Here is a 27,527-nt window from a genome sequence, read left to right on the forward strand (position 1 = left end):
GGGGAAAGAGACAAAGGGTGTTGAATGTAGATTTAAGGTTGTGAGATTGAGAGATTCAGGCAGGAAGTGGGTTGGCTTTTGGGGGTTCATCTTTTGTATCTGAAGCATTTGGAAACCACTTGATCTGCAGTGTGAACGTTGGCGGGACCCCGCCATGCTGGATAATTTCCTGACTGAGGTTTTTAAAGCCAGTTTAAGGCCTTTAGCATTCCTATTCCTCATGATGTAAACACTTATATCAGAAAGTGGCAAAAATCACTTGCGTATTCTACGTCTATGAATACATAAGACTTCAGACTCATGTCTGGAGGTGGTACCTGCCTCTAGTCTCAGCATCTGGAGGTGGTACCTGCCTCTAGTTTCAGCATCTGGAGGTGGTACCTGCCTCTAGTCTCAGCATCTGGGAGATCAAAGCAAGAGGATTAGGAGTTCAGGCTATGTAATGAAACCCCATCCCAAGAAAAGGAAAGTCGCTATAGGAGATGTGCGTTTTCCGCATAAAGATTTTCTTTATTCACCAATGATTAAAACGCAACCCTCCCCCTAAAAAAGAAAGAAAGAAATAGCTAACACCTGCCTTTAAGCACTGAGTGCTAAAATACCCTTGCTTCTAAGTGCTAGAATTTTTTTTTTTTTAATTCCCAGGTTGCACCTGTGTCTTCTGGAACAGTTCAGTAATGAAAGAAATGACACTTTCATTCTTGTAATGAGGGATCATTAACCAGAGGCCTTTTGTAAGCATGTAATTTCAGACTTCATTACAGACTGCACTTGGGTGTCCATAGCGGCATCCTCTGGAAGACTGCTTCTCTTGTGACTCTGCAATGCGCCTTGCATTTTTTATATTGCTGCTAGAATATTTATGAAATAGCATTGCCTGTAGAGGGCATCTGTCTTCAGAGCACATGGGTCATGAGGCTATGAGGTAGGAGGCCTTCACTGGCCTTACTTGAGTTTGAAAAATAAAAGTACATGGTATAATCTGAAATTCATTTTGACTGAGTCCTTTTTACTGGCAAGGTAAAAGAAATCCACGTGTGTGTTCCCAGGATTTTTTTTTTTTCTTTTTACTATGTAGGTGGCTGGCCTAGAATTTGCTATTTGGACCAGGCTGGCCTCAGATTCACAGAACCCCCCCACCCCCACCCCACTGCGTTTGCCTTCCAAGTTCTGGAATTAAAGGCATGTGCTACCATAGCTGGCTATTTTTTTCTTCATATCATCCGAGTGTGATGGCTTAACCCTCTGAATTCTACAGTGGGTGAGGATGTGCACACAGCACTTGTCTTCCTTCTAAATATCTATATTATAGGGAAATATGTTCTTGACTAAGTCTGTCTCAGCCTTGCTATAAGAGTTAAACTTGAGATCATGCGAGATCCTGGAGCCTGCCCATAAACTGCACAGTGATTCTGTCCAGAATTTCATGTCTAATCCTAAACGCAGAAATCCAGGTGTGAGCTCCTACAGGAAGGAGGCCTGCCACTGGCCTGGTCCTCTCCCTCCAACAGCCTCCACCGAGGCTTGACGCCTCACTCCTGGGAGTGTTTCATCTCTCCTAGCAAGTCTGGGGGGTTTCTGTCCTGTGTGATGTGACAGGTAGAGGGGCAGCCATGAAAATGTGTGGACATAGAGAAAAGAGGGGCAGTACAAGAGACTAAGGATATACAGAAAATCATACGGGCATTCTTTAAAATAAGTTACTTTATTTTTATGTATTTAGTATGAACATTGTATATTTGTGTGTAACACGCCTACTTAAGGATATATTAATACAGTTTTTGTTCTCAGCTTCTATGATGTAATCAAACTGCTGTTCTCTTAACTATCCGGAAAGCGAAGTGGAGGTGACTGGGAAGGAAGGACGGCCTTCTTTGTGGCCTGTAGATTTTTGGTACGCTGTATTTCCATTTCCGTTCGTGCGTGGATGTTAACGTTACATTTCTTCATTGTCTCCGAGACAGGCGGCCTTTATGTTGCCCAAGTGGCTCAGAGTCCTGACTTTCCCACCTCAGCCTGCTGTGGGTGGGCTGAGATTCCAGGTGAGTTCACAAGGCCTGGCCTAGCCGGTGACCGCAGACTCCTGGTCTGTCTTTTCAGAGTACGGCAGGAGAATGACATGGTTGACTCAGCACCTCAGTGGGAAGCTGTCTTGAGGAGACAGAAGGAAAAAAACCAAGTGGACCCTAACAACAGGCGATCCAGACACAGATCTCGCTCGTATGTGGGTTTTTCTTTTTTCACTTTTCCTTCAGAATCAGGGAAGGAGCAGGCGGGCAGGCGCTCGGTCTCCTAACGAGGCATCATTTCACCTGGGACTATCCATTTTTTATTTGTTGTTTTCCCCTACTCACTCGTGTGACATTCATTAACCACTTTTGAAGGCTTAGGAGTTGGAGCTCAGGCAGAACAAAATATCATGGGAACAAAGCCATCAAAATCATATTTTGTATGTTGTGTTGTTTTTCAACAAATGTGTATATCCGACCAGGTAAATATCAGTTTCCTTTGTTCTGAAACCTGGCTGTTGGTGAAACACCCGCTGATTTGCCCAATTTGAGTCTACAGAATTCTCTGAAGTCTTGTTCCAAATCGAGGCAGACATATCATCTTCCTGTCAAATTACCATTTGGGAGCTGTAGTCATTGAGTGATTCATTACACCCCAGTGTTGAGACTTGCCTGCCCCCTCCTGCTGCTGGGCAGTGACGTGTGTGAGCACAATTACCCCATCATGGTGAGACTGCCTGCCCCCCAGATTAATTTTCTGTGAGCTGATAAAGTGGTGTGCCTGCATGCTTATGTATGATGTGCGCATGTGTTCTGTGCACGTGTGCAGTAGTCTGTACATCAGGAGTGAGGCCACCCATCCTGCTCTGCTTGCCAAGTATGCTTGTTTCAGGTGAGCTGGGACTAACTGCAAAGTGGTTTTTCTTTTTGTGATTTGGGGTGGTCAGCTGTAATGGTGTAATGTTCCTCAGTCCTGGGAGGAGAGCAGTGTCTGAACAGGAAGAAGACGGACATGCAAGGTTGATGCACCAACCGGCGCAGCATCTCTGAGGGATCCAGGCAGAAGCCAGCGAAGAATGTGCCATTAGGTTGGCAGGCCAGGAGAGGCTGCTGGAGGCTGCTGCACGGATCCCATGTGCCGAATGTTGAAGGGCGACTCCAGTCATAAATAGATTTTGATTCAAACTTTAAAAAAAAAAAAAAAAAGATGGGATCTTAGGGGCTGGGGAGAAGGCTCAGTGGCTAAGAGCATGTACCGCTTTTGCAGACGGCCTAGGTTACATTCCTAGCGCCCACCTGGTAGTTCACAATCATCTGTAACTCCAGTTCTGGGGACCTAAAACCCCGTGGTGCACAGACATGCATGCTGGCAAAAACATACACATTAAAGTAAATAAATCTAAAACAAGCAAACAACAATATAAATCAGGCTCTTACTATGTAGCCCTGACTGACCTGGAACTTCCGGTGTAGGCTAGGCTAGCCTTGACCTCATAGAGCTCTGCCTCCTCCTCTAAGTGTTGGGATTAAAGGCCTGTGCTACCACACCTTGTATAGAAATTTTGTTGTTGTTGTTGAGAAAGGATTTCAAGTAGTGCCAGCTGGCCTTTGACCTTAAACCTTCCCTCGTCTTCCATCCCCTCCCCTGCCTTCCCCTCCCCTCCCTTCTCTTCCCACCGATCCCCTTCTCTCCCCTTGTTTTCTTTTCTTTTGAGGCAGAGTTTTACTATGTACTCCTGGCTGACCTGGCCTGGGACTCCCAGAGATCCACCTGTTTCTCCCTCCTGAGTTCTGGGATTAGAGCTGTATGTATACTTTCACACCCTGCCTAGGGCCTTGGATTCCTGATCCTTCTGTCCTTGTACCTCCCAAAAGTTAGGAGTACAAGCAGCCCTATCATATCCAGATTTTTGTTTTTGTTTTGCTTTTTTAAAAAATTCTTTATTTCTTTTTGTTTTTTTTCTAGACAGGGTTTCTCTGTGTAGCCTTGGCTGTCTTGGACTTGCTTTGTGGACCAGGCTGGACTCAAACTCACAGAGATCCGCCTGCCTCTGTCTCCCCAAGTGCTCAGATGTTAGGTGTGAGTCACCTCCTGGCTTGCTTTTATTTTTCATGTGGCACTATGGATTTTCAGTTTTGTTTTGTTTTATAACAAAGTTACACTATAATTTAGGATATGTTCCTCTTCATTTTTGGAGTTAATATAAAATCATCATTTAAAAAATATTTTGTGTAATACTTATTGAAATTGTTGCCCTGGCTGGGGCCTGGGCTGTAGGTTTGCAAGTTGTCTTTGTTATTGGAGGAGTTACAATAAAGACCCACACAGATTTGCAAAGGAACAAGGTAACTTTATTCTTAGCAATGTGATAGGGCAGGCCAGGTGCGCTGTCAAGAGTGACAGTGGACCACACATTTGAAGGTGCCCAAGAGCTTCAGGTTCTCCAGGGCCTGCAGCAGCAGCCTACATGCTGTCTAAAGGAGGGAAGAGTTGGGTTATTAGGGGTATGTTTTGTGTAGTTCTCTATTTTGATTGGCAGACTTTAATTAGTAGACCATCCTTTCCCATAATGCATCTGATATTAATCATCCATCATCCAATCACACATAGGCATAGATGGAAAGTAGAGGATTCTCCTACAAATTCGCTTAGAGGACTAAGTTTGCCTTGTAGTACACATACCTCAAACTAGTTTAAGCTGAGCTAGCCCTGTACTCACAAACTCAGACATAACTATAGTGTGATTGATAGAATCTGTCGGAGTTTATGGTTGTTAAGGGGTGTGCATGCAGCTTGTTGGGTGCGTTATTCAGAGGTTGTGTGTGTGTGTGTGTGTGTGTGTGTGTGTGTGTGTGTGTGTGTAGTACATGTGTTAAGAGTATCAGGCTGCCACAGGTATAGAAGAGAGAGATGTGCACAGCCCAAAACAAGTGGAGTCCCAGGTTGCTAAACCATTCCTACTGCTCACCTGCCTCAAGACTGACTGGCCTAAAACTCCACATCATCATCATCATCATCATCATCATCATCAATTGTGTGTTTGTGTCCCTCCCCTCCTCAACAGGCATTAAGCTGAATGTGACTGGGTCTTACCTATTAAACGTTATGAAGCTCAGTATTACATAGTATATTATTCAGCTCCATTTCTATGGAGTTTGTGTTTGTTGCTGTGATATATAGTACATAAAAAGGGTCAGGGTCAGCGTGAGCATCAGTCCCACTGGAACTGCTTTCCACAGGCTTAAGCCTTATCTTCTTGGGCTGTGCAGGAGAGGTCTTGCTGTTGCCCCACAAACAATGGCTTGTATGGGCGAGTGGGCTCCACCACCCCCTGGTGGCCATGATGTGTTACTACTTTTACTGGCTGAAAAGAACTGATAACGTGAGCCGTGAGAAGTCCAGGGTGGATGAACACTCGGGGAAGTTCCCGGATGCTCCCGAGCAGCCTTCCACAGCTGGGTTGCTGGTCTTCATGTTCCTAATTAGGATGAGAAAGAGGAAGAGGGATCAGACATTTCCTTATTTCACTTTTTCTGACTGTTCAGGAATATCCGAAGAAGGGCTAAGAATTTGTTAAGCACTTTTGACTTCTGTAAGTAAATATAATTTTTGTATCTACATATTTTCAACTTGTAATTCCCATTTAGAGATGTAGCTAGCTTGGAGAAAACAAGACAGTGCTAGCCACCGTATTTGCTCTTTGACGTGACTACTGTACATTGTGTACTATTACACGGTCTTTTTGAGACCAGCCTTGAGCTTTCAATTAGCCACCCTAGCTGCCCAGGTGCTTGGATTACAAACTAATCTGATTGGCTTCAAGTTGAACCACTGCGTCAGTGTAGGTAGGGCTGCTTTTGAAAAATGCTGGAGTAATACTGGTAGCTTGTTTATATTTGGTATAGTTTGTCTCTATGGATAACTGGGGCACTTCTGTGAAGAGTTCGAATAAAGTGTCTGCATAAGCCTTTTTTTTTTTTTTTATAAGGACAGAGTCTGATGTAGCCCAGGCTGGTCTAGAACTCAGCGCGTAGCTAAGGGTGGACTGGCTCTCCTGTGTGGCCCTCTGAGTGCTGAGATTATAGGCACGCGCTGCCATGCCTGCTTTATGTGTGCTGAAATAGAACCCAAGGCTTTGTGCACACTAAACACGTTCTCCCAACTGAGCTACAGAAAAACAGCTATTTAAATTTCACAGTTTTCTAAACTCATAAAACTATATCGAACTGTAGATGATATAAAATGTATGTGTACAGATACAAGCATAAAGCAATATAGCCACCATCAAAGTAGCGTGTGCTTATATTTCTTGACTCACAGGTGGTCTAACCATCAGAGGAAATTGGCATTTTTTCCCCCAAACATTAGAACTCCCCTATACTCTGGGATCCTTTAAATTAGTGGACATATTAGAATTCAGTTTAGTTAAAAATTCTGCCATTTCAGGGCCACAGGACACAAAGGTACAGACTAAATGCCTGAACCTCATAGGTCCAGATTTTGTGGTGCAGAGGGTGTGAAATTGTCTAGACTTTTCTGCTAAGTTTTCTGAGACAGAAGGATTGGCACAGTGGATGGAATCACAAGACTTACGAACCTGTGGAAAGGGAAGTCTTCTGGCTAAAAAGTATAAATGGAAAGGCAGAAACAGGAAACTAAAGTTACCGGATAGAAGACTGTCCAGTGCTGAGAGGTTTTGGTGGTTGTGTGGTGTGTGTGGCGTGCAACACTGGAGCTTTAATGCAGGGTGTTGTGTGGGTTCCGCTGCTATTGCTTTATCATTGAGTTATACTCACCCTTTCATCAAATGGCTAGCCGTGTGTGTGTGTGTGTGTGTGTGTGTGTGTGTGTGTGTGTGTGTGAATTACACTGCATTTCTTTCGAGTGTATGTGTGTATATTTATGTGTTTAGGTGTGTACATGCCAGGGTGAGTATGCGGAAGTCAGAGGACAACTTCTAAGAGTTGAGTCTTCCCATCTATTTAGGGTCCTAGGGATGGAACTCAGGTCACCAGGCTTGCCAAGGGGATTTTACTTGCTGAGTCATCACACACACACACACACACACACATACACACACACAGACATGCACATGCACACACCTGCTGAGTCACCACACACACACATATACACATACCTGCTGAGTCATGACACACACACACACACACACACACACACACACACACACACACACACACACTTCATTTTCCAAAAGTAATTGTTCCTCCTCCTCTTCCTTCTCCTCCTTGTCTCTCACCATGAGGGTGGCAGGGTGGTCATGGGTTGTATGTTCCTTGCTGTCAGGCCCACGGGAAAAATTGAATCAGGGTTTACCTGAAAGAGGGAGCGGGGATTGAAAGTAGGATACAGAGACGCGAGAAATAACGAATCAAGTCAGGACATTTCTGATCAAGATTCACTTTATTGCCGACTAGCAGGAACATATACAGGGCAAGGTCAATAGGATCTATTCTTATCTCACTCACCCTAGCCCCCGGGCAAGAATGCAATAGCCTAAATCGCTCCCTGTAGAACTTCCTAGTTCTCTGAGTAGTTCCCTGTAAGAACTTCCTAGATCCTCTGGGTGGTTCCAAGTTGGGATTTCCCTACTTCTTTCAAAGGTAAATAGTCCAAGAATAGCCTAGAACACAAGACCTCGTGAGGTAAAGGTCAGCAACTCGAAGGTCACAGCATACAGCCTAAGCACAGGCTTTCTGACATGGCAGAATTTGGCATGGGTTTCCACACCTTGCACATTGTTTTCTTCCTCCTATTGAGCCCTGAGCCTCATGCTTTCAGATCACACCACTCCTCACTTTCTCCTTATTGTCAGCTGCGCCCCGGCCTCACCCGCCTTTCTTTTCGTATCCACTCCCTGCCTGCTGTCGGCATTGTTTCCGTCTCACACACTGGGCCTCTTACAATAACTTGTACCCGCTCGCTCACTTCTGCCACCTAACTTTAGCCACTCTCACGTTTGTAGTTTTCAGGTGGGGCAACTTTGTCTTTTCTGGGACACTTACCAGTGTCTAGAGTCATGTAACAGTTTTAATTACTCTTACTTATGTGTGTGTGTGTGTGTGTTAGGGGGCCCAGTGGGAGTTAGGTGCTATATCATGTGGGCAGAGGCTAGAGGGACAACTCAGGTCATCAGGCTTGGTGGCAAGCGTCTGTCATCTGCTGAGCCATCTCATGGGCTCTAATAACACTAGGGAAGCTACTGGCTTTAGTGGGTAGATGCTGTGGGCATCACTGGCCTGATCTTACCAAACATGGAGATGCTCCCAAAGAGTTATTGTTCAAAGTGTCAGCATGCTGAGGGTGTAAAACCTCCCTGGAACATGAAGTCAGCTAAGCCATCCTTTCAGCCTCCCTGAGAGAACAGGTTATCAGTGATTCATCTACATCCTTATGAGAGACTGTTGGGTGGCATCCTGTGCCACCTGACCTAGCATGCTTAGCGGCTGGGAGAATAGCTTAGTACTCTGAAATATTTTCACCTTCTTAGCATCACTTAAGGGTTTAGCATCCTACCCAGGGAATCAGATGGGCAAAGTGTAGGAAAGGCAGCTTTTGTTCAAGAGACTTTCTAGAACCATTTGTCTGATCTTTTAAAGCATACGATTTTATATAACAAAATCTATATTCAACACCATTCTTGGTCAGACACCGAGGCTTTGTCTTCTACATCACACTCCTTTTAATCTGACTAAAGAGCGGATTTTTGTTGTCCCCTCACCCAATACACACACACACACACACACACACACACACACACACACACACACACACACACACACACGAAAAACCACTTAGTAAGTTCTGTAGTTAAATAAATGGCTTATTGTATTCTGTGGAATCAGAAGGCCCTGCCAGAACACATGAGAGAAAAATGAAAGCATTGGTGATATTGTATGCTGTAAGTGATATTGAACCTCAGTGTAAGATTCCATGGGGTGGGGCTTAATTCTTGGCCTTCTTAATTGCTAAGGCTTAGGACCTACCTTTTAGGGGACCTCTTCTTAGATCTCTTTTCTCCTGAGGGGACTTAGAAAAGTCTCACTCTGTGGCAACAACTGAAGTAATTTACTATTCCTTGCTACAATGGGATTAACAGTTAACCCGACAGACAGTGTGAACACGAATAATGACTTCAGGTGTCTTAGTCTAGGACTTTAAACATAACGGTATAACGTCCATGCAAGGCGGTCTTCAGGAAAAGACTGGCAGCATTAGTGGAAGCCATGGGTGGGCTCTGTCCCTTGTGGTGTAGCCTACATTTTGGCACAGAAATGCAGCTTGAGATGTCACATGAAAGAGGGGACATGAGTGTATCACTGCCTTCCCCTCATGTCTGCGGCTAATGCCAAGTCATCACAGATGCTAGTCTTACAGTGGGTGATGGAGATGCGGTCTCTTCTGCTTAAAAGTAGCAGGTGGCTGGGGAGATGGGCTCAGCAGGCTGGGAGTGCCTGCTGCCTAGCCCGGAGAGCTCAGTCCTTGGGACCAACTTGGTAAAAGCAGAGAGCTAACTCCTGTGGACTGTCCTGAGAGCACCGTGACATGCACACATGTACACATGTAAATAAACACAATAAAAAAGTAGATAGGAAGATCAGGAACCAGAGCCATTGTTCAGTCACTGCCAGAAAGGGTTTGCACACATCCTCGAGTGTCTAAAGCTTTCTTTTTTTTTTCCTGTGAAGTTTTTTCCTGTGATGTGTAGGGTCTCGCTATGTGACACCTGTGGGCCAGTCTGGCAACAAACCTCTGATGAGACCCCAGCCTCTGCCTCTCAAGCGCTGATAGGTCTGTGCCACCCACCCTGGCTTCCAGGTTCTCTCATAAATGAAGCTCTGGTTATGTCTCATTTTTACTTATGTACATTTATGTGAGGTTTTTTTTTCAGTCTCACTGACCAATAAATGACCTGCTGTCTTTTCACTGGTCACTGCCATAGCTCTCACTGCCCATGTTTCCGGTCAGCAGCTGGGAGGCAAATGAGAGTTTGTAGAACTGTTACAGGTAACTCTCAAACCATGTGGGTGACACTCATTGTAGAGGTGATTTTTTGTTCTGTTTATTACAGAAGGAGTCCTGATGTCCAAGCGAAAGAAGAGCTGTGGAAACACATACAGTGAGTGCTGGGTCTCCCCGATGTGTGCAGTTTTTGAACTGGGTTTTCTGCAAGAGCAGCAAGAGCTCTTAATTGCTGAGCCGTATGTCCAGCATGGTGTGTGCAGTTTTAAGCCGGTTACAAGATAAACCAGTGCCACCATGAGGAGCCTCGGTCTGGTGCCTCGGCAGGTGCTGCTGCTCACCTGCATTGTCTGATGACCACAGTGGTGTCGGGGTCACAGGCCAGCAGTTGTCCGTAGGCAGACCAATACCTCCTCTCCAAGGTCTCTTAGTTTGCCTACAAATGCACCTCAGCTAGACCAGTAGTTGGCAAAGCGATGCAAAGGGAAGCAAATCCATGTAGAAAAGAAAAGACGCTGCCACAAGGAGAGAAGCTTATCTGTGCGGGGAAACGGGGACCTGAAGAGCAGAGAGGAGGGAAAGGGGCAAGGAGCTACGGGGAGGAGCTTCTCCTGTTTGTCTTTGAGCCCAGTCTTGTCGTCTCGGCTTTGTGCACATCACACATGCGTACTGCTTTTTACTAAGCCCACACTTTGAGGCAAGGACAGAAAGGGGAAGCTTGCCAATTGGTAAAGGTATCGATGTGTGTACAGGTGTGACAGCTTTTACCTCATTACTCATTCTCTCCTAGGAAGGAGCTCGTGGACCCATCTGGCCTGTCAGAAGAGCAGCTGAAAGAGATCCCTTACACTAAAGTAGAGTGAGTGCGTCTTTGAAGGTCTTTGCACAGTTTTATTAGTGTGAAGGTGTATTATTTTCTATTGCTGTGACAAAACACCATGACCAAGGAGTGTTAGAGTCCAGCTTAGAGTCCAGGATAGCAGAGCCAAGGTGGCAGGAACAATGAAGGAGGGCACACTGGGAACTGCTCAAGCCCACGCTGGTGACATACCTCCTCATACAAGGCCACACCTCCTCCCTCAAGGCCACACCTCCTCCCTCAAGGCCACACCTCCTAACCCTTCCCAAACAGTTCTACCAACTGGGTACTAAGTATTTGAACATGAGCCTATGGGGCCCACTCGCATTCAAACCACCATAGAAGGGAACTGTTCATTCTTACACTATGGTTCATGCAGTGTTTCAGTTTGTACATTAACTAAAGATTTATGTAAGGAAAGGGGTGGGAAAGGTATAAATAAGTGTTCTCTCTGTGTGGTGCCTCAGGTTTCTAATCCTTTGATTTGGGGGGCAGAGGCAGGAGGATTGACCCAAGTTCAAAGTCAGCTTGGTGTCTAGTGAGTTCTAGGCCAGCCTGGGCTAAAGAGTGAAAGAACCTGTGTCAAGCAAACAAGACCCATGAAACCGCTCTTGTTGTGCACCGTGTGACGCCCAGCTCCCCTCTTCTGCTTGTTTGTAAGATGTTACCATGAATGATGACTAATGTCCATTTTGAAGAATTTTTTTTTTTGCTGAGATTCTCATTGATAACAAAGTCACTTTTACCTATCATTTTAACACTATGAGAATTATATTTACCACAAAACCCTGTCATATGAGCCCAAGTCAGTTCCCATCATAGGACCGCACTGAACTCAGCGGGCTCTGTGAGTTAGCAGGAATCTCCAGTCTCTAGCCTCGACTGCCAAGCACATAGTGGCTATTTTCTGCCTTGAATTGGGTCAAGGGAAATCTGACCAGGATTCTGAAGGAGCCTAGAACTTGAGTGCCCTTCTGCCTCCGCCTCCAGACTCTGAGATTACTAGTGTGTGCTAGGTAGCTTGGTTTAGCTGCTAAAAGTTAAATACTTCTGAGAATTCACTTGAATTCTCTCTCCAGGAATATGAAGGAGCACACTTTGCTGCTTAATTTTCATCTATAACCCAGTTTTTCCCATCCAGAAAAACTGCAGGCCCAAACTCCGTAGGCTCTTCCCACAGTCCAACCTCTTCTCATGAACTTTTACATTTTTCTACTATGTATGTATGTATGTGTGTATGCACATATGTACACATGCATGTATGTGCTGTGTATGTATGAGTGTGCCACTCACGTGTATAGGTCCACAACTTGTGAGAACGAGTTCTCTCCTTCCATCACGCTGATCTCTCTAGACTCAAACTCAGGTCAGGCTTGGTGGCCCTCTTGCCATCATTTTTAGGTCACGAATGGAATTTTTTAAAAAGCTAAGTGCACAGATGGAGAGATTTAGGGCATTTAACATGGTATCCTGCTATGTGTTCACACTGTGGAATCATCAAGTCAGGAGGGCTCACAGGCCTGCCACCTTATCTTTGTGTGTGCGCTGAGAACATTCAAGAACTCAGCCATTTCCCAGTGAAGGCTGTCAGCCAGAAGTGACCTTTTCTGACAGGAAGATGAAGCTCTTCTGTTTTCACTGTGGATTTTCCCTTCCGTATTCTTGAAGAGAACCCAGCTGAATTCTGGGAGCAGAGGCAGGAGGGCAAACAACAGCAACAAGAATTCAGGTTAAGGCCAGGCGTGGTGGTGCACGCCTTTAGTCCCAGCACTTGGGAGACAAAGGCTGGCTTACTGCTGTGAGTTCGAGGCCGGCCTGGTCAACAAAGAGTCTAGTACAGCCAAGGCTACCCAGAGAAACCCTGTCTTGACTGCCCCTCCCCAACCAAAAAATATTATGGTTGACACACACACACACACACACACACACACACACACACACATACACACAATGAAGAGTTCCATTTGCCTGTGTAAGCAGAACTTTTTTTTTTTTAAAATACTGTGAAATTTAAATCACTACTGCTTTCAAAGCCCATATAAATTCTTTTTTCTTGTTGTTGTTTTGTTTTTTTGTTTTTGTTTTTTTTTTTGACAGGGTTTCTCTGTGTAACAGCCTTGGCTGTTCTGGACTCACTTTGTAGACTAGACTGGCCTCGAACTTACAGAGATCCACCTGCCTCTGCCTCTGAGTGCTGGGATTAAAGACTTGCACCACCGTGCCTGGTTAAAAGTTAAGTTCTTAAAAACAACCAACTAAACCAAACCAAACCAAGAACAACAAGTGAGGTGTGCATGAGCTAGGTGTAGGGGAGCATGCTTATAACCCAGCCCCTGGGATGTGGGACCGGAGGACCAGGAGTTTAAATCATCGTTAAGTATATAACCAGTTCTAGTCTGAGGCCAGCCTGGACTTCATGAGACCTTATATAAAAATAAAAAGCTACCTGCAAAATAAAGATGAGAATCAACAAAAAGCAGTTTGAAAGTCCTATTTCTACAGCTTAGTATTCAGGAAGAATTGCACACCATCCTGTTTTGTGTCCTTTCTTTGGTTTCCTCTCAGGACTCAGGGTGACCCTGTCCGTATCAGGCACTCGCATTCTCCACGGAGCTACAGGCAGTACCGCAGATCCCAGTGCTCAGACGGAGAGCGATCCGTTCTCTCGGAAGTGAAGTAAGTGGCCAGTCTCAAGTCTCCGGACAGCACAGCCCGCAGAGCTCCCTGCCTTGCTGAGCTTAGCATCCCAGTTCTGTCCTGTTTGTAAACTCTCAACACTTTCTCTTTGGCAGCTCAAAAACAGATCTTGTACCTCCACTTCCAGTCACCCGTTCCTCCGACGCTCAGGGGTCTGGTGGCTCTACAGTTCATCAGGTTAGTAAGGTTTAAAGTCCTGTGTTGTGCCTGATACATTTATGCGTGTGGGGTTAGAGATCTGCTTTTCAGGACTGTTTTACGTGCCATCTGAGGTTTGAACTCAGATAGTGAGGACTGAGCTGCAAAGCTTTTTGCGCATTGAGCCATTTTGCCAGCCCAACAGATGATATAAAAATTATTATTATTATTACTATTATTATTATTATTATTTTAGTAAGGCAGGGTCTCACTTTGTATGCAAGCCCTGACTGGCCTGGAACCCCTCATATTGTTGGTCAGGCTGGTCCCAGCCTCACAAGATCTGCCTGCCTCTGCCTTCTATGTGCTAGGGTCACAGGTGTGCACCACAGGTGAGCATCCTATGAGAGTTTTGAGAAGCATCCTATGCTTTGGGGAATTCCTTTGGATACACTGAGCAGTTGAGTCTTCGTGCTCAGAATTTGTTTATTAAAGAATATCACGCACAGGGCCTGAAAGTGAAGGAAGTGAGGGGTCTGACTATGAACCACAGCCTCAAATGGGCTGTTTTTTTTAGAGGGGAGTACAAGATGCTGAATGGTCAGAGGTTGGAGTGACGCTGAGAGTAAGACTAAGGTCACCGAGCTACAATAAAAAATAATTGCTTCAGCGATTTAAGGCATCTTTTCAGGCTGGAGAAATGCAGGTCAGGACGGATGGATGCTCTGTTTGCTAAAAGGGTGGCAGACTAAATGTTTAGGTCCTGATGTAGCTTTGCCCTCCACAGCAAAGGGAAGGGCCTTCATCCTAGGAATGCTCATATATACGGAGTCCTACAACCGCAGTTATCCCCAGGAGGTGCGGGCAGCCCTTGTGAGGCTGAGGCGCTGTGGGTGGCGTTCTTGGCGCGTTTCCATCTGACAGGTCCCAACTCCAGAGCTCCCAGGTATCCAGGCTCAGGGAGGCAGTTCACCTCTCAATGCAGAACTCTCTCCTTGAGTGGCTCCTCACCCTAGTGGGCAATGATAATTGTCCCAGATGACAGGGAACTCCAAGTGATCACATTGCACTGTCACAGGGTGACTCGCAGGAACAGAACTCCTACTTAAGCAGCAGTCTCTTAAGTAATGCTTACATAGGTGAATTATGCCTTATTTTTTATGAATAAAACTGATGTGTACTCAGTTGCTAGACCAAGATTAAACATGTTTGATTTTGCAGCTAACTAGAAAGAACTTTCAAATAGTATTAGACTTTTGAGTAAGTAATTACAACTTGCAGAGTCATAAATGAGTAAATTTAAGGTGGCCACACTATGTAGCCCAGGCTGTACTTGCTCTCTTCTTAGGATTCCAAGTGTGGCCCTCTCCGACCAGCGTCTGGTATATTTTAAAAAGTACTTTAGTTATTTTCTTTTTTAACCAAATGTCTTTGTTTTCTAGAGAAGAAATGGGTCTAAAGACAGCTTAATTGAAGAAAAATCTCAGCTACCTACAATCAGTCTGACTGGAAAGCATACAGCAAAAACAATAAAGACGATCCAGGCTGCCCGCCTCAAGGCCGAGACTTGACCTGGTGAAGGGTGGGAACACTAATGGTGTGTGCCACTGGTACTTTTGATACTGTGAATTAGATAATTATCCACATTATCTTGGACATGTCTCTAGCACATTTTAAGAAAGCATCTTATAAGGGTTTATGTACAGTGTTCTTGTGCTGTGGGGCCTAGTGAGTGGAAGTACAACCATATGAAGTCGCAGGAAGCCAGTCTCCTCTGAAATCCTAACCCTCCTACTCCAGGAGTCTCTCCACCACAGCCAAGGCCAGATGCTGATGAGGCCAGGGATGCCTGTCCTGCATCAGCCTCAGACTGCAGAGCCCTCTGTTCCCTCAAAGCTGTTTGTAACATTGTATTTTGTGTGCTAAATCCCAATGGTTATTGACAAATAATGTAAAAAGCTGTTAAGTGTTCAATTTAAATGTCTGTGTTTTGACAGAGGAAAAAAAAAACGCACCTGTGTAGACTTTGTTGGTTACCCACCCCCGTTCCCAGGTTTTGGGCCTTTTCCTGCTGCAGGACTTTTCGGATGGGGACAAGAACCCTGCGCTGTGACCCATCTCTAGCTTCCTTGTTACCTTTTAAGACAGAATCTCCCCTGCCTTTGCTGGGCTCAAGAGCTGTGCTGAGCCATTCACTTTGCCCCCAGCTATTCCTTTAACATTCATTAAAGCCCCTCAACTTGTGCTGTGAAGCACTGCTCGCCAAATTCTACCCCAACTCCTGAGGATGAACTGTGGCCTTTACTCCCCAACAAAAATAAAGCCAAATCCCAGAATGCCTCTCCACTCAGCATCCCACGCCTCAACTATGGCGTCCTCTGCTGTAATTCCTGTCTGCTTTACAACATCCTCTGTAGCTCACCTCACTGTGGCAACCTCTCATTGGCCCCCAGGCTTCCCTATCCTGCTTTAATAAAACCCAAGCCTTACTGGTCTGGTCTCTTCACTGCTTCTTCAAACTCTAACCCTCCCACCTAGTTTCACCTGACCACTTTAACCTTGCTCTGCAATGGCACCCACCCCCGCTGCGGCTTCCTGGGACTTCTCTGACTGGATTAATCCAACAAAGCTTTCCATATATTTTCTATTTCAGCTCCTAGGACAGTATTTTAAGGAAAATTCATGACCACGAGCGAACCCCCAAGGCACTAGTTGTCCCTCCCTGTCAAGCAAAGGGAGAACTTTTGTCGACCTAAGCAGAAATCGCTCATATGAACCCACAGCATGGCACCCAGGCATACAACACACACGTCTCAAAGCATATTAAAATATTTATTTACAGCCTTGTTACAAATGTGCATTTGTCTATGCAGTTATAAACACCCATGCTTCTTCTGAGATCAAATTTCCAAATCGTCAAAGGCATCCTAAAAGAAAAGGGAACATTTTACTGGTCCGTCTCAAAATATTTTGTAACATAAATCTCCACCACACCCTTTAGCGTTGGTTAAACTACCCAAATGTTGGACTAAGATTTGGCAGGTTTTTCTAGCTAACGTACAGATCTAAAGTCACTACAATGCACACTTACTATTTCTGTTCAATACTACGCATTGAGGGGAAAGGAGTGGGGAGCCAAACACTCATAGAAATTGGCCTATGTCTCTTGCATACTTTCTGATAAGCAGCAGCAGTGAAAATGAACTAGTAAGGCGAATGATTCGGCACTCCAAATGCCCGGACAACTTGTGTTCTGCAGTCACCCTACCTTAAACCTTACATTTGTGCTCCCGAGTATCGTATCGTTCTGGAAAAATCGATCAGCTTCAGACGCCCACCTGCCAAAATGAATAAAAACCAGTTAAAAGAAACCACATTCCTAGCGTCGGGCAACAAGTTCAGTTACGGACAAGTTAGAGTAGACTTTGTTACTTATGCAGCTCCTACACCCAAGACACCAAACCTCGGGGTAAGAAAAGGCCGCAAAGCATTCCTTTATGCCTTTTTTGACACCACATTCACTAGTGACCAAAGGTGAACGGGCAACACAAAGGCTACGAGAATAGAGCGTCTGGCCGGCTCGATCCACACACAAAACTAGGGAAGGGATCACCAATCTCACCTTTCGACTTTGATGTCCACTCCATTTTGGCACACTTGTGCACGTGGGCCTACGGTGAAGCTCTACATCACTAACGGCGCCAGGCTTCCACACCGACCCACTTCACGCCGGGTCCGGCGGGCCACGCTCCTCACTCGGCCACTGGGTCCGCCCCATCTCCACGCTCTCCGGGAAGGGAACCAAGGGCAAAGGCTGCCCGGGACACTCGAGATCGCACACTATACCCACCCACCGAGCCACTGCTGCCAGCACCGCCATGGGACGCCACACGTGGAAGCATAGAAAGGACGCGCAGCGCTCCCACAATGCTTTTCTACGACCGGAAGAGCTCACTGTCCGCGGGAAGGGGAGGGGAGCGGACTGTACCACTGCTGCCGCGCTCTCTCCTGCCGCCACGTGGCCGGAGGGAGAAGTGCAACGAAGGAGGCAGCCGCGCAGGTTTCCTAGAAAGAGGGCGCGGCGCGCTCACCCGATTCTGTCTGGGGACCGATTCTGCCCCGCATCTCGCGCCGCAAGTAAGAAAATAAAGAGTTTTTAATCAGCTGTGTATCTAGCTACTCCTCCTTCCTGGACCGCGAGCATTTTGTCAGTTATGGGCGTCAGCAGTGGGCGTAGAGCTGAGGTAGCTCAAACCCAGAGCCGGGGTTTCTTATTTTAAAATTTAAAAAGCAAAAGCAAAACCAGTACCAAATATATACATGCTCCAGGTTCTGTGTGAAATGTCTGGGGATCCGGATATGAATGATCTGTCTTGCAGTCTAGTGTTGGACAATCAGCAAGCAAGCAAGCAAGCATGGAGAGCCAGGGTGTGGTGCTGCAAGCCTGTCCTACCAGGCAGTCGAGGGAGGAGGAATCAGGAGTTCACATAATCTGGGGCTACTTAGAGGTTTCAAAGCCAGCTTGGGCTACTTAAGCCCCAGTCTCAAAACTAAACAATAAACCACTCAAACTGGAGAAGCTGGGTTGTGGTGGCGGATGCAGAGCCAGGAAGATCTTTGTGAATTCTAGGCCAGCAGGGATATATGTGATATCTGTCCAGAAAAAAGAACACTATTGTCCAATAGAAACATAGTGAGCATTATAATAGTAATTTTAATTTCTCAAATTACATTATAAAACATGAATACTTAATTTAAATAATGGCCCAACATTCATAAAATAACCAAATAATTTTTGTTTTGTTTTGAGACAGAGTTTCTCTGTATAGTCCTGGCTGTCCTGGAACTCTCTTTGTAGACCAGCTGGCTTCTTACTCAGATATCTGACTGAGTCTGCCTTCCAAGTGCTGGGATCAAAGGCGTGTACCACCACGCCTGGCTATCAACAGACATTTTCTTTCTTTCTTTCTTTCTTTTCCTTCTTTCTTTCTTTCCTGTTTATGTGTCTCTTTCTCTTTCTCCCTCTCTCTCTTTTTTCTTATTCTTCTGTTTTGGTTTTTTGAAACAGGGTTTCTTTATGTAGCCTTGGCTGTCTTAGATCTCCCTCTGTAGACCAGCTGGCTTCAAACTCACAAAGTTCCACCAGCCTGTCTCCCAAGTGCTGGGATTAATGGCATGTGCCACTACTACCCGACCCAATAGACATTTGTGCTTTGATCTTTTAAAATTCCTTCAAACTCTTAAAAATCATATTAAATTTCAATTTAGAAAAGGGACATTTTATGTGCGCCTAGCTGTTGGTGCTAATTACAGGAAGGTGGCTGAGTGAGCGTTGTATGGTCTGGGAGCAGCAGGCTGGTCAGTGTGACTGGAGCGGATGGAGGGTCGCATTGGATAGATGGGGGCAGACACAGGCTGTATAGGGGTCCTTTCTAGATTTCACTCACCTAAAAAATGAAGCAGAGGTTCTGAACTGGCTGTCTCTCACCCATCCTGTCACTCTGAGAGAGATGAGGCCTTGAGTTGTAAGGTAACAATGAAAATGCGTTTTAAATAAGTCCTGTGTTTCATCCAAAGACCAGTCTCTCTCCCTCCCTCCCAGCCTGCCTCTCTCCTTTCCTTCTCTCACTCCTTCCTTCTTTCCTCTCCCGCTCCCCACCTTGAAACAGGTTCTTATTATATAGCCCCAGATGGTTGGTAGCCTAGGCTGGCTTTGAACTCACATCCCTGCTTCAGCTTCCTGGAGCACCACGATTACAGCATCTGCCACCATCCCTGGCTTCAGCACCTTTGTTTCTTTAAAGCATACTTTAAAAATGAATGAATGAATGAATGAATGTCAGTTTATTGAGTTGTATTCATTAACCACTTAGAGCATCATAACTACCTTTTCAAAGTAGTTTGAAAAGGAAGAAAAGAAAATAAAGGTCCCCAGGTCAGTCATTGCCACAGTAGGACTACCCTGAGTAAGGGAGACGATAACCACTGGGAAGTCACGCTAACATCTTGGGTGACAGAAAGGTTGGTTTAGGGAGACCGGTACCATGAAGATTGTCATTTAGACACTGAAGGGTACAATATGAGGGCTGTGATGGCTTTTATCTCGTCTTCTTGCCAGTGAGAACCAGCGTGAGTGCATTTCTGGTGTTGGAGCCGACCTAGGTTTACCTCCGGCTCTGAACTGTTCCCGTAGGTAACTTGCCACTGTTCAGAGCCTGGATTTCTCATTTGCAGGTAACAGCTGTCTACCTATGTCCATACCTGAGCACAAAGGGTTAAGGATGGTTTTGGAATTCTCATGCTGTACATAGTGCAGCACTCAAATGAGCAGAGTGCCTCCTCTCTATCCCCAGCGAGCACTGGCCCTTCGTGGACCGCCATCTTTAGGAAGGGGGTCTGCTGCCAGCTTCCTTCCGGTGCCTTTACATTTTGTTTCCTCTTGCGGTCTCTCCTCTTTCACCTGCTTCCTTCTCCCGAGCTTTGGAGTACACAAGGATAGGTGGATGAAAAGCACGCTTGCCGTTGTGTGTCCACACTAGGTGTCTGGAAACCATTTTCAGATGCTTTGCCTTTCTAACGACACCAACTGCGCACATCCTGGCAGGGAGAGAGCAGTAATTAAGTACAGGCAAGAAGAGACGACGCTGCGAGACGACAGGGAGGCATTTGTGATCTGCTCTTCCCTTCCCTTCTACCTCTGGAGTTGGGTACTACGCGAGGACACACAGCTACGCGCAGTAGTAACGAAAACAGAACAGCTCCATTTTCCCAGTGTGGTAGGTAGTCCTCCAAGATGTCTGCACTGTTGCGGTTCATAGGGCTTGCGGCAGCGCGTTACTTACTGTTCCTCTCCCTTGGCAGCTTGCGTTGCACCTTCTGATACTGTGAGAGCCAGTCCTCAGGGAGGAGGCTTCTAGACCAGGCATAGCTCCATAGAGTCCTGTGTCCACAGCGTGTGGTATCTTCACTCACCAGCGACCTCTGGGTGGCCACCAAGGACCATGGCAACGGCTTGTGTTGTTTTGGGAGTCTCATCCAGCCCCTCTGACCGACAATTTGAGGGGAGATTGCTCCTGCCAGGTGCTGGGATGTTTGTGCATGATTCTTGGGGCAACTACCGTCACCCCATGTGGTGCAGCATACATATCCCAACATGGATGCGCGCGCGCGCGCGCGCGCGCACACACACACACACACACACACACACACACATACACACACGTGTTTATGGATTTTTGAATCAAGCTTATAAAGTAACGTACCCTCATGTTTTATTTCAGACACCCTGAGTGCTATTTATCTTTGCCCACCTCCTCCGCTGTATTCCTCTCCTTCCGGGCTCCTCAGCTAAGTCCCCCCCCCCCCCCACACTTCACCACGCCTCCTTCTTAGCACCTGTCCTGTATTATTTTGGACGTTAGTTCGTCTTAATGTAAACATTTCAAGTCAGCAGGGGTAGTGTTGTTGGGCGTCGGCCAGAGAAGACTGCTCAGGCACGGGTTTAAGGCAATAAAAAGTCTTTTTTTAGCTTGCCAGCGACTGCACACTGGGTGTCTGGGACTTCTGTGTAGCCTCACGCCTTTCTCAGGGTGAGCTTTTAAGTGCAAAACTCATGTCCTGGGTCGAGATAGTTCAGTTAACAAGAACAGTTACCCATGTACGGAAGGCAAGAAGCGAGGTTAGGACATTTAGAGATTGCCCGAGAGCTATGGCTGTTGACGGGCTGGGCCTTTGGCAGGTGGTGCTGTCCGTGTGCTGAGTTTTATGGCCTGAACGGCACTTCCACCATTGGAGTCAGCTGGTTCGAGGGCCTATGAGGTTCTGGGTCCCTGTTACATCATGAGGATTTATCTACAACATTTTGCCATCACGTGACTTACTACAGGTTACTTAGAAAAACAGAAAAGAAATAAATTGATACTATTTGGTTAGCAAAAATTAGAAAAAAAATGTAAAATGACAGAAAGGCCAAAACAAAAAACAAAACAAGACAGAAACTCACACACCTGTTAGATAGCCCAAGAGTTACAGAAACTGTGAACACCGAGTGCACTGTTTTCCTTGTTTCTGGGACAGAATGTTCACCCCAAACAGCATAAAGGTAGAATGTATTATTGACGAAATACTTTTAGTAATTGTAATTATTACTATTATCCTTAATAAAATATTCATTCATGTTTATTCCTATGAGAAATTGGGGAAGCCCAAGACAAAATAAGGCCTTTTACAAATGAGAAATGTGAATTTTAAAATATACCAAGGAACCTTGTGAAAATTTACATTCATTTACAGCAATACTATTTCTTATTGACTTATTTTTTGGGACAGGGCCTCCAGCTTACTATGTAGTCAAGGATGGTACTACAGGGCTGGTCCTCCTGCCTCCATCTCCCAAGCGCTGAGACTAGATGCAGCCTCCACTCCTGGTGCTGCAGAGCAAAGTCAAGGCTTTGCTGTGCTAGGCAAACACTTTTCCAATGCAGCTGAGCCCACAGCCAATGTAACTCCCAGTTCTGTCTTTCTGGTCTTGACATGTTGATTTTCATTAAAATCCAGGTAAATCTATGCTTGGACAAGCCTTGATGTTTTATTTTATGTTTCTAAGTTTGGGGTATAGGTGGCCTTGGATTTTTTCTTTTTTACAACTTTTTCATTATGAATTATTGGTTCTTTATTATGCTAAATAATAGATAAGTGATATGGTTCAGTAAGAGTTGCGGATCTTTATGTGATTAAGAAAGATGACATAAAAATCCCTTTCGCATCATTTTCTCTTTCAGGGGAGACTGACTTAAGGCAGAGAGACACTGCGAGGAACTGTTGCTCAATGAAAGCCAATTCAGGACGTTTCATCAGGCCTAATGTAAGTATATAAAAAGACCACCAGGTGGCAGTACAAGACAACTACAAAACACTCATTTATAGCGCACCCTTCACACAATAACACTTCTATTGGAACAGTTAGTAAAGCACTATCTGTGTTTGAGCAGAATGCCCCTCCCCCCTTTTCAACATTGATTTAATTTTTTAAAAACTTTGGTTTTTATACTAGCTTTAAATTGGCAAGGTGTTGATGTTTTTACAAATTCTGATGGAAAAGATTTGTTTTATTTTTTCCTTATTCATTTAAATTTTAAATTAATTATTTAATTAAGTGTGTGTATGTGTGTGTGTGTGTGTGTGTGTGTGTGTGTGTGTGTGTGTGTGTTCTAAACTAGGCAGGAACATGAAGCTGAGGCACTGGATGAGAGGCAGCCTGCCAGCAAGCACAAAGAAATGAGAGCTGCATTACCAAGATGTCTCAGCTGTGGTTAATGTGTGTTCTGTGGTAGTTTTAGTTTTTTTTCCCTCCCTTTTTGGCCAGATACGTGTCATTGCTGAGCTAAGTCCCACACCTGAGAACAAATGCTAGCCACATAGAAACACATGGCTTCCACACTTGTGACTAAAGGGCTGGAGAGATGGCTGGGTGATAAAGAGCACACCGTTCTCTTCAGACCGGAGGACCAGAATTCACATCCCAGCTCCCATGTTGGGAGCCTCACAACCACCTGCTATTAGCGCCCCCTGGGGGGTCGGGTGCCCTCTGCTGGCCTCCAGCAAGTAATTGCACATGCGCATACATGCACACACAAAGCTTTAAAGAATTTTCAGTGACTGTGGCATTTGTTTTCTGTCCTTGTTTCCAAGGGTGATTTTAGAGAGGTCTGTCCCTCTGTCACCAGCAAGGTGCTCTGGGGCTTGGAGCACAAGGGGGAAGACGCATGAGGAGGAGTCACCAGTGAGGTAGGATGCGCATCAAAAGCGCCAAGCACAAAGCCTTTAGCTTTGCTTACCCCTTCAGTTCAGTCACAGTTAGATTCAAAGTCTCTCAGATCACAGCCTGGGTGACTTGAAGCCTGGGGTACAAATGCTGTCTGGAATCATGGGGCCCAAGAGTAGAGCTGACCCATGGGAGAAGTTTGCAGAGTTTGATCTTTTCTCCTGTAAGTCTGGTCTAGGACAATCATTGTGGTTTGTAATGCACTATCAAGTAAATGGCTGGAAATTCTCCGTGAGGCCCGGAATGGGTTCACCACTCACTCCACAAACGTCTTTCTTCAGCACGGTGTCCACCTACAGAGCTGGGAAGGGCCTGGGACTTAGAGGTCTGAATTTGAGTATGGGTCTTCTTGTCAAAGTCTCACTGTGCATTCCCAGATGAAGTGACAGTAACTGTGTGTATTGTCACCTGACTGACTGTGCAGTAAGTTTTTACTGAAAGGAAGGATTCTAGAGATGTCCCCAGTTTTACCAAAACAAAACAAAACAAAACAAAAAAAACAAAAAACAAACAAACAAAAAAAACACACAAAAAACCAAAAAAACCAAAAAAAACCCAAAAAACAAAAAACCACCTTTTCAGCTATTTTCTGAGTAGGTGCCAGGTTGATTTCCAAATGGTTGTGCAAGTTTGCACCCCCACCAGACCCCAGCATACCACTCCTGGGTATGTAGCCAAAAGATGCTCCACCATACAACAAGAACACTTGCTCACAGGCAGCTTTATTCACAGTAGCCAGAAACTGGAAACAACCTAGATGTTTCTCAACCAAAGAATGGATAAAGAAACGGTGGCACATTTACACCATGGAATCCTACTCAGCTATTAAAAACAATGAAATCTTGAAATTTGCAGGCAAATGCATGAAACCAGATAATATCATCCTGAGTGGGGTAACCCAGAGACAGAAAGACACTCATGGTATGTACTCACTTATAAGTGGATTTCAGCCGTACAGTACAGGACAAACATACTACAGTGCACAGCCTCAAACAAGCTAAGTGACGAGGAGGATCCAAGGGAGGATGCTTGCGTCTCACTCAGAAGGGTCAGCAGAATAGAATAGCAGAAGTGGATGAAGAGAGCAAACAGGGTAGGAGAGGGAGTCAGGAGGGAAATGAGGGTGGGGATGAGATGCGGAGAGAGTGATGACAGGAGGACAGAGGCCTTGCAGAGAGAGGAGAAACTGAGGGAGGGCAGGCGCATTGCCGAGACAACCTGGCGACCTACAACAGGGTAAGCTCCTGGGAGGATATGGGGGTGACTCTAGCTGAGACTTCTAGTATCGAGGGTCTTGGAGACTGAAGAGGACACCCTCCAACAAGACAAGACTCCTAGTGGAGGGAGGGGAACATCAATCCATCCACAAGAACTTCAACCCCAAATGTATCCTGCCAACAAGGTATGCAAGGATAAAGATAGAGCAGAGATCGAGAGAATGTCCAACTAACGCCCGGCCTTACCTGATACTCACCCCATGAGAGAGAGAGAGAGAGTCAACTCTGACATTGTTAATGATACTCTGCTATGCTTGCAGATAGGAGCCTAGCATAGCTGTCCTCTTAGAGGCTCCACCCAAGCAACAGATTGAAACAGATGCTGAGACTCAAGTCAAACATTGGTCGGAATGCAGGGAGTCTCATGGAAGAGTTGGGGGAAGGCTAGCAGGGTGGGAGGAAACAGGAATTCCACAGGAAGACCAACCACGCACGGGGGTGGGTGGTGGGGACTGAAGCACCAACAAAGAACCATGCATGGACTGGACTTAGGCCTCCTATGCAGATGTGGCCGATGGGCAACTTGGTCTCACGTGGGTCCCCTAGTAAGGGCAGCAGGAGGCTGTCTGTGACATGGACTCTGTTGCCCTTATCATACATATTCAGCAAAAATAACTGCAGCAGCTTCCTCGCTAAGGATTATGACCTCTCAGCCACAGGATGGTGACTTGGTTTATGCCACCAGATGTGAATCCCTCTTAGAAGGTGGGCCCCAAACCCAATGGCAAAGCAGTTGGTTACCTGCATACACTTACCATTGTTGTATCAGTGGGCTAGTGTTATGTCAACTTGACACAAGCTAGAGTCATCTAAGAGGAGGGCACTTCAACAGGAAAGATGCCTCTATAAAATCAGGCTGTCGGATGTTTTCTTAATTCTGATGGATGGAAGTGGGCCCAGTCTATGATGGCAGTGACATCCATGGGCTGGTGGTCCCGGCTTCCATAAGGAAGCAGTCTGAACAGGCCATGAGGAGCAAGCCAGTAGCTGCACCCCTCCATGGCCTCTGCATCAACTCTTGCCTCCAGGTTCATGGCCTGTTTGCGTTCTTCCTTTGACTTCTTCAGTGATGAACAGTGAGTGGAAGTGGTAAGCCACGTAGAGCTTTTCCTTCCCAAGTTGCTTTTGGTCGTGGGGTTTCATTACAACAGTAGTAACCCTGGCAAAAGCAGGAATTGGTACCAGGACTGTGTGGGTAGTGCTGCGGCAAACTGTTCCATTGTTCTACGTTGTTGTCATCAGCTAAGTCGGGTGGGGGGATACAGATGCCCCGTTATGCCTCCGTATTCTGCAATCCTTTATTCTCAACACTCTAACTCAGTCATCCCTGGACCACTGCCCACAGCAGAAAGCAGCTGTGACAGTGGCACTGATCCACGGACATAAACGTAACTGCTCGGAAGGCAGTTTAACAGGCACACATATGTACTCAGCAAAACAACAGCAATGGCCTCCCCCCCACTAGGGCCTATGGCCTCCCGGCCACACACAGATTCCTTCTCATGGGATGGGCCTCAAATCCGACAACAAAGCAGTTGGTTGCCTCAGTAGCTTACTTGCCACGGTTGTATCAGTGGATATATCTTGCCTGCTCCTTCAGTTTGCGCACAGGGTTCACAGCTAAATAAGACTGTTGGTGATGATGTTTCTCCCCCACCAGCCTGCATAGAAGCTTCTAGCACTGTGTAGGGCAGGGGTGGGGGCAGGTGGCGGGGGTGGGGGGTGGGGGGTGGGGGAGGGGGCGGCCTGCAGCTTGGTTTCACTATGTCTTGCAACCAAGGTGTGTGGCATCTTCAGCAGCAGGGGCATTCTTACTGTCTAGAAATGCTGGGCAACCAACAGCATAGGGTCTTGCTCTGTATGCCAGGCTCCGCCTCCCAAAAGCCGGGGATTTACAGCTGTGAGCCACTGTGCCTGGCAATGCTAGGATCTGAAATATAACCTCTATTCCTATTACCTCAGAAATGTGGTCAAAGACCCAAATGTCAGTCCGACACAGCCACTTCAAATACCACCGCATCCTGAAGGAGATAATACTGGGTAGGTCATCCTAAGCAGATGCGTAGCTAGCCTTTCCCATGTGAGCCCATTGCTCCCCGCTGCTGCTGTTGGTATCAGAATTCCTGATGGAGGGAATTCAAGAGGCTGCGTCCTGTCTGCTGTTTGTGCGCTGTGACCCTGGGACGCGGTGGAGCAAGAGTGGGAGAGAGGGTTGGAGAGATGGCTCAGCGGTTAACAGCACTGGCCGCTTTTCCAAATCAAACTTAGATTTGAGCCCTAGTATGCACGTGGAGGCTCACAACTGTCTAACAACAACAACGACAACAACAACAGGATGGGAGAAGAAACTAACCTCACACTCCATGCTGAGGTTTAAAGGTATCTCTAATAGATTGGACAAAAAGGACCTAAAAACGCAGGAGAAAGTTATGTTTACAACCTAAGGAAGTGGAGGGAGCCGTGTTTGCACCCGAGGGCCAGGAAGGAGTGCTGGAAGCAGGCTGCAAGGGAGGGAAGGACGGAGAGGCCTTCTGTTTGCATCCGGTGTGGATGAGCTCAGTGTGTGCACAGCCTCCTTATAGCTATTATTGGGAATACAAGGAGCCTCGGGTGGCGTCTAGACAGGAAACCGGCCCACCCACTTGAGTCCTCAGTTTCTTCCCCAAGAGAAGGCCTGCTTCCTTCACGTCCTGTCGCCTCCTCTGTCTCCTGTCCTCACAACCAAGATTTGATGGGTGTATGT

General features: G+C 46.2%; 1 protein-coding gene and 2 long non-coding RNA genes across 5 annotated transcripts in view; 2 read left to right on the top strand and 1 right to left on the bottom strand.

The window, feature by feature from the left end:
- Positions 1 to 15,664, top strand: part of EPB41L4A (erythrocyte membrane protein band 4.1 like 4A) — a 205,719-nt gene extending 190,055 nt beyond the window's left edge. For all 3 annotated transcript variants that reach the window (XM_084780053.1, XM_084780051.1, XM_084780052.1), the window contains 6 exons: positions 2,101 to 2,220; positions 10,100 to 10,147; positions 10,781 to 10,849; positions 13,415 to 13,525; positions 13,642 to 13,723; positions 15,127 to 15,664. In XM_084780053.1, the coding sequence (XP_084636179.1) occupies positions 2,101 to 2,220; positions 10,100 to 10,147; positions 10,781 to 10,849; positions 13,415 to 13,525; positions 13,642 to 13,723; positions 15,127 to 15,255 (559 nt within the window). In that variant the 3' untranslated portion in view covers positions 15,256 to 15,664. The remainder of the gene's footprint in view (positions 1 to 2,100; positions 2,221 to 10,099; positions 10,148 to 10,780; positions 10,850 to 13,414; positions 13,526 to 13,641; positions 13,724 to 15,126) is intronic.
- An 833-nt stretch (positions 15,665 to 16,497) lies between these two features.
- LOC311596521 lies at positions 16,498 to 17,637 on the bottom strand. The gene is made up of 3 exons (XR_014778864.1): positions 17,307 to 17,637; positions 16,953 to 17,022; positions 16,498 to 16,611 (listed from the first exon to the last, which is right to left on the bottom strand). It is a non-coding gene; the product is annotated as an uncharacterized lncRNA (long non-coding RNA).
- Positions 17,638 to 25,679: 8,042 nt separating this feature from the next.
- The window catches only part of LOC311596528, a 98,954-nt gene continuing 97,106 nt past the window's right edge, over positions 25,680 to 27,527 (top strand). The window contains exon 1 of the long non-coding RNA XR_014778872.1: positions 25,680 to 25,873. This is a non-coding gene — a long non-coding RNA (uncharacterized lncRNA). The remainder of the gene's footprint in view (positions 25,874 to 27,527) is intronic.

The sequence above is a fragment of the Acomys minous genome, assembly GCF_964271855.1.
Source record: "Acomys minous genome assembly, chromosome: 4".
Lineage (NCBI taxonomy): Eukaryota > Metazoa > Chordata > Mammalia > Rodentia > Muridae > Acomys > Acomys minous.